The sequence below is a fragment of the Sinocyclocheilus anshuiensis genome, unplaced genomic scaffold (assembly GCF_001515605.1).
Source record: "Sinocyclocheilus anshuiensis isolate Anshui unplaced genomic scaffold, SAMN03320099.WGS_v1.1 scaffold457, whole genome shotgun sequence".
Lineage (NCBI taxonomy): Eukaryota > Metazoa > Chordata > Actinopteri > Cypriniformes > Cyprinidae > Sinocyclocheilus > Sinocyclocheilus anshuiensis.
This window is the reverse complement of record NW_015537939.1, coordinates 855211-865583: the sequence shown is the minus strand read 5'-3', so window position 1 is coordinate 865583 and position 10373 is coordinate 855211. Positions and strand designations below refer to the sequence as shown.

At 37.9% G+C, this 10373-nt stretch overlaps 1 protein-coding gene across 1 annotated transcript in view; it reads right to left on the bottom strand.

The window, feature by feature from the left end:
- Positions 1-440: 440 nt before the first annotated feature.
- Positions 441-10373, bottom strand: part of LOC107661415 (voltage-dependent N-type calcium channel subunit alpha-1B-like) — a 54187-nt gene continuing 44254 nt past the window's right edge. The window contains exons 36-40 of the mRNA XM_016450990.1: positions 9032-9070; positions 7293-7545; positions 4213-4433; positions 3521-4126; positions 441-683 (exon numbers count right to left, since the gene is read on the bottom strand). Coding sequence (XP_016306476.1) covers positions 3578-4126; positions 4213-4433; positions 7293-7545; positions 9032-9070 — 1062 coding nt within the window. The 3' untranslated portion in view covers positions 441-683; positions 3521-3577. The remainder of the gene's footprint in view (positions 684-3520; positions 4127-4212; positions 4434-7292; positions 7546-9031; positions 9071-10373) is intronic.

The following is a 10373-nucleotide window of genomic DNA, read 5'->3' as shown; positions in this document are numbered from 1 at the left end:
ACTTAACTTACAATGTTTTTATTCACATTAACTTTCAATGTTAAATTCACATTAAATATAAAGTCAGTCGTATTAAAACTATGTTATGGCATGACACCCATATCTGTTAATTACGTAAACAGACAGGTTTTTATGCATAGCCATAGTTAAACAGACTACATTATTAGGCCATCGGCCACAATTGATAACATAGGTGAGAATCAAGATATTTCATGATATAGTTAACGCATTTGGGAATGTTTCGAATAAAAAGGGGAAAAAAATTAAAATTTAAATGTTACAATTTTAATTATTGAAAAAGTTTTTTTTTCTGTGGGAGCAAAACTATTTAGACATTTGCATTTCATAGGTTCAGCTTTGTCCATGGCACAAACATTTTTTATTACCAAATTAAAACCAAAAAGAACATTAAATTAAGGCAACAATTTTTTTTTCAAAGTTTTATTTCCATATATTTCTCAATTCAGTGATGCTTTTTCATACAAAATGCAAATGGTAGAAATGATAAGACTGATAGAAGAAATATATGGCATCATAGATCGATCATCAGATCACAGGAGTGAGGCAGTCGTCTCTGTGCATCGCTCCACTGTTTTCAACATCTCTTTTACAACAAACTGAGAAGTGAAGGGTCTTCTAATTTTCTCCCAGAAATCCAGGGCTAAGTGTATCAAAGATTGTTTCTAAAAAAACAACAAAAAAAAACAACAAATCAACAGCCAATTAACTCCTCATAGAAAAACATGGATGAAGGTATACAATTTCCTACATGCACATACGTATGTCATCATAACATGCAAACATGACATAATCCAAAGAGATTAGCCACAGGTCAGTTGGACAAAGTATACAGCACACAGACACAAACTAGTGCTGTAATAAATTTGGCACCTGGCATATATATATATGTATATATTTTTTTTCTGTTTTTATTTACTTTTTTAAAGAGGAAAGGTGATGTCTAAATAAAGGGAAGTCAAAGAGCTATTAGGTTCACAACACTCATCTCCATCCCAAAAATGGAAATAGTGACCAAAGGTACTGTAGTTGACTAGGACATCACATACTGTAAAAAAATAAAGAAATTAAATGTCTTTACATTAACCTTTCTTTAAGCGACAGGTTGCGTAACACAAAATCAATTCCCCACCTATAGTGCAACCAGTACAAATACCACTATACTAATTGTTATACTTTCAGGGGGCACATCAATATCAAGCACAATCAGCAATGCATCTGCATTTAAATCTGGCATTTTTAGGTGAGCTACACATCCTGTATATATACAGTAAAGATTTCTGTGAAGCGGTGAATTGGTCCCATTGGTGCTAAAACTAGATTGTGTTGAGTGCAGGTAAAGCTACAGGATGAGGAGCAGTCCTAAAGTGTCATTTTGTTGCATAGCCCTACTGTACTTCAACAGTCAACATTTCCCTGCATTTAGATATAATAAAGCGCAACAGTCAGGTTCCACAGGTAAAAATTCCATTCATTTTCTCCATAGCTACTGTTGAGATTCTTAAGCAAAAAATCCTGGTAAAGAACTAATGTACCACTCATAATACTGTAAAGAGATTTGCCAATCATGACAATTGCGTAAGATAGGTTTCATTTATTAATTTTTTTTCAGTAGCTTTTATACTATAAATCAGAAAACTGTATTTTTGTATATTGTTTTGCTTGAAATTCCCATGAAGACAATGAATGGTAAAACACTTCCAGAACCACGGCCGCTGAAAACGAAGGCAGCCACTGTTGCACGCTATTGCAGGCTCACCCTAAAAATACCACCATGTAATAAACTCTTCAGATAGAAAAGACACAGTCGAAGTCGTCAAACTGAAGACATGGGCAGGATCAGAGTAAAATCCATATTCTGAATAAATTAACCTTTGTTAACTCTCGTCAAAAACACTACGATATCTCACTAATTGAGAGAAAACAACATATTCTCTATTTCATATAGTTTGCACTGAATCTTTTTGTGTGGTGAATAATAGATACAATAGAAAGTCGACAAAGCGCTTCAATCTGAGCTCATAATATGCCCTCTGGAAACAACACTGACATCAACAGCAACCAACAAATACAACCTTTCAGTCTTCTATAACTCAACTGCATAAGCTTTTTAATATAGCATCTGTTTTCCCCTGAATCGTTTCAATAACATGCTCAGAAAAGACAAACATCATCAATATCCACCTAAACTTTACAACGCTAGTCTTTGTTTTGTGCAATCTCTTTCCTCAAACACATGCTCAAGTACATCTAAGAACCAAATATCAGTGACATTTAACCTACAGCGTACAGCATCTGTTCATTGCCTTTTTTAGGCCAAATGCTTCGTAATGCATCACGCACCAATGTGGCAATAAAATCTCAAAGTTTAGGCACTTGGTATCTTACCTCTCGAGAGTAAGAAAAGGATTAGACCTTACGTAATGTCCAACTACACTTGGATCATTTACAAGGTACAAAATGGAACACTGTGAAAAGATATTCAATCTACTGCAGTCTGATAGAAAAGTGAGTTCAATTTGGCCTTTTTTCAGTAGGTGGGAGCAGATCGTCTGTTCCACTCACGCTAGAGAAAGAAGTAGAATAACAGCAGCGCAAACCTTAAGGTTGTGTGTCCACCAAAGAGTTTTTAGCCACCGAAAATGCCAGCAACTCTTCTGAAAATGCCCAGTTGTGGGCACTTGAGAGCGCTTTGCAGGTGCAGCATTTAGCTGCTTACCTGGTAGACCCATGGTGGTTAAAATGTTCCTCACAAACATGATTTTTTTTTCATATTAATGTTGTAATCTGGGGGTGTCATACGATGGTTATTCAATCATTGTACAAGTAAAATGTGATGGTTGGTTGGTGTTGTATTTGTCCCGCCCATCCTCTAATGCAAATGGACCTTAAGGTAAAAAGTAACAGTGACGAATGCTACATTTTACCCAAAGATGAACACTGTTCAACTCTCAACAACAAGAAACACTGCAAACAATTGAAATTATATGCTGGATTCAGAAAAAAACTAAATGTTTTGGTGGACACACTGCCAAAATCCCTAGAAATAACTTTTCAGTCATTGTGTCCTGTGCAAAGAGTCTAAAGAATCTCTCAAATCTCAACATCTACTATATGTTATATGCTATATGCTACTATATACTATATAACATCTCACTTTTTCCACACAACTGTTTTCACCATAGCTTGTGTTTTTGGGCATCTTCCTCTCTGACATCTGAGGTCTTGATCACAGGCACAGCTGATGTGACCATCTCCCTGCATGTGACCCTTGTGGAATCAGCCCTAATGAAATTAAAAGAGGTGGGGAGCGCCACTTGAGGCTAAACTATTCAGTTTGAAACCTATCAAGACCTCCAAGCGCTATCCATCTTGCTGCAACTTTCGTAAACAATAACACGGACGTCTGTTACTTTCTAAGCAAGAGAAGAACACCTTTATAAAACCATACAGGCTTAAGCTGTTGGTAAACAGTTGTAATAGTGTAAACTGCAGACGTAACTCTTGTTTCCCTCCAAAACTTGGCTCCTCCTCCTAGGGCAAAGATGATTGAATCATGCTAACACCAGTCATCTCTCTCAGTTTCCTGGTAGCTTCCAGATGCTCTACCGCTCGACCCAGGTGCCGCGTTCACTCCGAGGGAGTAGTGATACCCGTTGGGGACTCCGCTCTGGCTGCGCGAGAGCAGCGTGGAAGTGGGGGCCGCACCTAATGAAGTGTGGGCGATGGAGGCTGCAGTCCTGGGGGAGCGGCCCGTGCTGTACGTGCTCAAGGCATCGTGGAAGTCGTCCGATTCAGACAAGTGCGAGTCTTGCTGGAGGGGACCTAAGTTGGGGTCAGAGCCGATACGAGTGACAGGCACGGGAGATTGGCGGTGGGTGCTACCGCTGAGTAGGGCATCGTGCTCTGACAGGCCACGACTAAGGCGAGTGGGGCAGGGCCCTGTAGACTGGGCAGTGTTGAGCTGGACCGGAGAGGAGTTGGCAGTCTTGTAGGCAACAGCAGGCCGAGGGGTAAGGGGCGTTTGTGGGAGCTGTCTACGCCCGCGGCAGGGTGTGCTGGTGCCTGAGGTATGAACGACTGAAGTTCCTTTAGCTGTGCTAACTCCCTGAAACACAATGCAGAGAAGAGAGAGTAAGTCATTGCCACACAGCAATGTGCGGAAGCTAGAGCGACTGAGGGAAACCACCTGACCTGTTTAAGCCTGTTTGGGTCATGGGGTTCTCCTGGCGATGTGGATCTGCTGGGCCCAGCGGACACGCTGTGGCCTTGCTCATGGCTGCCGTAGCGGTCGCAAGAGTAGTATCGCTGCTTCCTTTCCACCGCTGAGGATGAATGGTGCTTCCTCTCGTGGGAACGGCCGCGGTCTCGCTCCCGTGCTCGTTCCCTAGGCAGTGACTCAGTGTTTGGATCTGCTGTTGTATATAAAAATACATCACATATATTAATCAGCCATGTCCTATTCACAGCTAAATTGTGCATTTTTTAAATGTTAAAATATGATGTTCTGTGGCTCTTTTAAAACATTTCTTGTTTGTTTGAGTGTTGCGACCAGCCCAACATAGCAACAGTGGCGTGAGAAAGTTAAAGTGGGACTGACAGTGAAACAGATGAGCGGGATCTGTTTGCCCAACAAATGGAAGACAGAGAGAGGTACTTCAAAATCAATCATTATTTTTGAAGTAGTGCAAAAATTACAACAATTTAAATAAAAATAATTTACTATATCTATTAAATGACATATACAATCTACTGTTCAAATGTTACATTTTTAAAAAATATATATTTTTAATGTTTTTGGAGGAAAAAATATTTTATGATCACCAAGGTTGCATGTATTATACATAAAACTATAATATTGTGAAATATTATTACAATTTAAAATAATAATTTTAATATATTTTAAAATCTAATTTATTCCTGTCATGACAAAGCTGAATTTTTGGGTTGTTTGTTTACTAAAAAATGTGTAATTTCAAATTAAATTAAATGATTAATTATTAATTTCTCATTTTCTCTGCTTATATTCTCTCTCTATAAATTAATGTATCCATACACCGGGGCCATTTAACTGGTCTGTAAACATCAGACACTGCTGCCCAACACCAACCCGAAAACCACTATGAACTCAAAACACCAGAGGGCACTTATATATCACCACAAAAGAGCTGGTGACTTGTGTGTGTGCATGTGTGAGCCCTGCTGTTTGGTGCTGTTGTGATCTTTGACTACAGAGAAACAAAAACATGTAGAGGAAGAAGTATGTGGGTGTCTGTATGTGTTTGAAATCCGAGTACAAACACACCCAACTAAAATGAGCTTTCAGTGGACTGATGTATTGCTCTGTCTCAACTCGGTCAAAGCTGACTGATCTATTAACAGCAGAGCCAGACTCCGGCTGAGAAACATGTTTGTGTTCCAGTGTTTCTAAGAACAGAATGTGAGGAGCAGGAGAGAAAGAGAAGGAATCTTGTAATAAAGAAATAAGAGGTGGTTCATTTTGTCATCCTGAGAGCGCTCTCCTCGTGCTGCTTTCTCCGACTGCTGACTTTTCCCAGTCATGTCACAAACTGGCCAAGAAACAAAAATCAAAAAATCAATCCATTCAAAAGCACATTTTCTAGCAATGGTCTGTAAGCCCCACTCTCAGTCAAAGAGAGAGGTTGACAAAGTAAATCCTACACCAAAGCTCTTAGGAGAGCAATAAAGAGTCTTTTCCTCGATAACCTGATCACTGTAATCCTTAAAAGAATTTATATCACTGTGCTAAGCAAAAGAAGCTGTGATTTTCAAATAGTATGCCATTTTTCTTCATAATCCTTAAAGACTGTACATACCTATATATAACAAATGTCACATTTTAAACAAAATTAATAATATAATATAATATAATATAACATAAAACTGCATAGCAACACGATATAACAAGATATAAAAGGACAAAAATATTTTAATCTGTTGTGTTATTTAATTTTATACAACAGTTCTTTCTGGTCCTTGAATCTGATTGGCTGAGAGGAGTGCAATATTCTAGTAATAACAGAACTCCAACCATTTCACCGTTTGTATCACTCCACAGCGAGTGTAATGGCGGATGCCCAAATCCACTATAATTTAAAAAATAATACTGTTTTTGTGTCACGGAATGTAGTTTTAAGAGTTCATTTAGGTGAGAATGTAGTTGTTTAGACTTCAAATATGCGTTTTTTAATAAAGATAATGTCTATTTGAAAATTTGCTTCAATGTTTTCTGAGATGTGAGCTCCAGGGTGTCAGCAGCCGTTCAGCACTCATGAACCCGCCGAGCAGGGGCGTGTCTAGAGCATTTTAAATGGGGGGAACGATGTATGTTAAAAGCACACATCCAGTTTTGTGAGTGAAGGAAATCTGCTTGGGAGTGGAGAGATTCGTCCTCGTGCACATGGATCGCGTAACATTATGCGCTCTCGACATTGTCATTAAGATCACACTATAGAAACCGCCTAAAATTAGAAATTTACTAAAAACAAGCCTATGGCAAGACATCTGGTAGGGGGGGCACCTGGGGTGGCCAGCCAAATTTCAGGGGGGGCCGGTGCCACCCCTGGCCACCACGTAGACACGCCCCTGCCGCCGAGAGCAGCCTCACCTTGGTCAGTTCTAATAAAATTTGCCACTGACTCTGATGTCTCTGCAACACAAGATATAAGTCATTTTGGGTAAATCTACCAGGCATTAATCTATTATTTGTTCCAGAACAAATAGCTTTGAGTGAGGGCAAAATCTAATTTTTATAGTGAATATGTGATGTATATAGTGAAGAATGAATGCTGTATTAGATGCAGGTAATCAAACTCGCTCAGTCCATCTCTTTCTCATAATACAATAAGCTTTCAATGAAGCAATGAACTCAACATTCCTTCGCTACTAGTTCTAAAGTGACATTTTCTAAAGATGCCCCCCTCCCTCCCTTATTAACTATAGTTTTTATTGAAGAACATACAGTTCTTGAAACTCCAAATCACAGCTTCTGTTAACAATATAGTAAATACATATTATAGTTTCCGTTCTGCTAATATTCTATTGGGAGCTTTTAAATATTGTGTTAAAACAGGTAAAGGGGGCCTTCAACTAAGACGAGAGAGAGATCCACAGTTCTAGGTGGTTGCTTACTAGACCAAATCAAACAGGTCCACTCTATGACATTTTTGTGCTCTGAAATACTCATTATTTTCTTTCACATGTATGTGCTGAAAAGCGTAAAAGAATGAATGAGAAAGGAAAATCGAGCCCACCTGCAGGGGGAGGCTGCTCCTCGCTGATGACTCGATCCAGCGATTTGTGCTTCTTGTCTCTGCGCCGCTGGCAGCGGTGATGATGATGGTGATGATGATGAGCTCTGTCCCTCTCTCTCTCCTGAGTGAGGGTCTGGCCCGGGGCCATCTTGGGCCTCTCCAGGTCATAATCGCTCAGATTGACCTCTCGCACCCCTCTCTGAGGAGTCAACGAGGACGCAGACCGCCGCATGGGACTCACGTCTGCGATAGGCTGTGTGGTGGAAATAAAGCGAATTAACATGTGAAAGACGAAGAAAGGGGATGAAGGAGAGGACATATGTCTAGCACAGTACTAAAATGACAAGAGTCTCAGAGCACTAGACCTGTCACAACAGACGCACAACACCAGCTGAGCATGAAAACACACTTCCACTGAAGAGCGACGTTCAGCCCGCTCCTGCGGACACACGCACGCATCGGAGAACAGTGGAACACCGTCACGCTCGATGCAAACACTCTGCCGTTTGAATGCTGTCATCGAATCGTCTCTTACACACGGACTGGACAGCTGGAATAGTTGCTGCATGAACTATCCACAGCCAAGCAGCGGTCACTGATCTATAAAGAGTCACTGGTGCTTTTCTTACTTAACTGTTACTGTTAATCTCAAGATACAATACAGTATGTACACATGTGTATTTACAGTATCAAAAAGATATTCATTAAATGTTAAATTGTCACTTTAGACCAGATTCTTTAGAGAATCCGTGACCACTCCTTGGTGATGACTGGAATTTTTACCTTTGTAAGTCTTCTACAAAGACTCATTAGTGCCGCCTAGTGGCATAATCGTTCAGAACCTCTAAAAAGCAGTGCGTCCCCTCTTCTCATAGTTTAAACAGCTTGAAATGTTTCTTTTAAACTGCACAAAATACATAAGAATCAATCCACTGAATATGGAATATGAGGTTTTCAATGGTTGATAGTAAAATCATTAGACTTATTCCCCCATTGCAATTTCTTTTGAAAGAAATTAATACTTTTATTTAGCAAAGATGCATAAAATTGATCAAAAGTGACTGTAAAAACATCATTTATTATTATAAAATAAATGATGTTCTTTTGAACTTTCCATTCATCAAAGAACCCTGAAAAATATGCATCACAGTTATTTTACATTGCAATATTAATTCACAATATTGCTGGTTTTACTGTATTTTTGATCAAATAAATGCAGCCTTTGTTAGTATAAGAGTTAGTTAGTTTTATTTGTTAGTATTAATCTTACACAAACATTAGTGTACATGAAAATAATCATGTATATGGCTGAAAGATATGTGAAGGGAGGACTGCACTAATCAAAATGATACACAACCCACTAAATGAAACACTCATACTTGCAGTTAGCACCAAACAACATCCAAGATAAAATAAGCATCACGTTTTAGTATTTACTTTTTGTATTCCTATAACTAAACTGTGGTTAATCTATTCCATTAGTAAAATAGTTACCCACAGTGATGAACTACTATATATGGCTTTTGTAGTGCATGCTAGTTTTGTGTTTACCTCACAAGGCTAATATGACTTGTGGTTATACAAGTTTATTGGACTCCTAAAAGAGTGTGAACTCTAAAAGAGCTGGAATGGATAAAGCACACACAAGCCAACATAGAAATGGAGTGGCTGGCAGAAAGAGATAGAGGAAGAAAAAGAGAGAAAGGGAGAGTGATTGCAGGTGGAACACTTGTACATACTGCTAGATACGTTCCGGTGGTGTGGCGTAAGTGGCTCCGCTGTTGGACGGGAAGAGGAAGAGGACACATAGGTGAGGAGAGCAGGGCACACAGCTGTGGCACTCATGGACACAGTAACAGAGTGAGACAGGAGGAGAGAGAGCACAAAAGAGGGACAGAGTAAGAACGAGTGATGTTTATGAAAAGTCTGGATATCAAGGTCCAGTATGGTCAGAAAACAGGTGCCTAAAAAAATTAGGGATGGTGGATTAGAGATTGTGTCAAAATAAAAGGTGGAGAAATTAGTTCAGTGAGTTTGATGTAATAAAGACTGTTGGAGAGAAAGAGGAGACAGACAAGACAGGACAAGACAAGACAAGACAAGACAGGAAGAGACTAAAGACAAGACATTATAACAAGGATGCTGGAGACTTTGTGAGTCTATTAGCGATGTGGCAAAAATACCAAATCAAAAGAAACCAAGTATGTACACAAATAAATTTACAGTTAAAAAGCAACATCAAATAATTTCACAAGTTAATGAGGAAAAACTCAATATCAAACATACAAAAACAAAACTTGTTTTTACTTGTTATTACTGATAACTACAACAATTAAAAATGTTTTTTTTTGTTTTTGTTAAAAATAAATTAAATATGAAACTTATTTGAACAACTTAAGCTTAAATAAGAAAACGTATAAATAAAATAAAATTGAATAAAAAAAAATTAATTTCTAAAATAACTAAAACTGAAAAAATAAAGCATATAGTATATAAATATAACATAAATATTTTTAAATACCGCAAACTAATTAAAATGACAAGCACATAAGACAGAAAAAAACTTTGACTAAAATCTAAATAAAAAACTGAAAACAAATGAAAGCTTATTCTAAATATTAATAAATACTATAATACTATATAAAAATACTAAAACAACACTGAAATTCAATCTTACGTATATCTACATTGAAAAAAAAGATATTTCAAGATGTAAATAAAGCAAAGATTATTAGAGTACATATTACAAGAAAATAGTGTTTCAGTCTTTCTACTTTAAAAATGCTTAATTCAATGTTCATGCTGTTTCTTTGTAATTAATTGTGAAATATTCTAGCAATTGTTTTTTCAATTTCTGAGTGAAAGTTGTTTCTGCACCATTTTTTTTCCAGTGTAATTTAAAATAAATTAAAGGATTTAATTACAACAAAGATAAAAAATAAAGCATTCTTATATAGTTCTGTATATAGTGTAAATATACTGTATGTAGACTTTGCATTGTCCCTCTTCTTCTCTCACTCACTCACTCACTCACTCACACACACACACACACACACACACACACACACACACACTCAACTG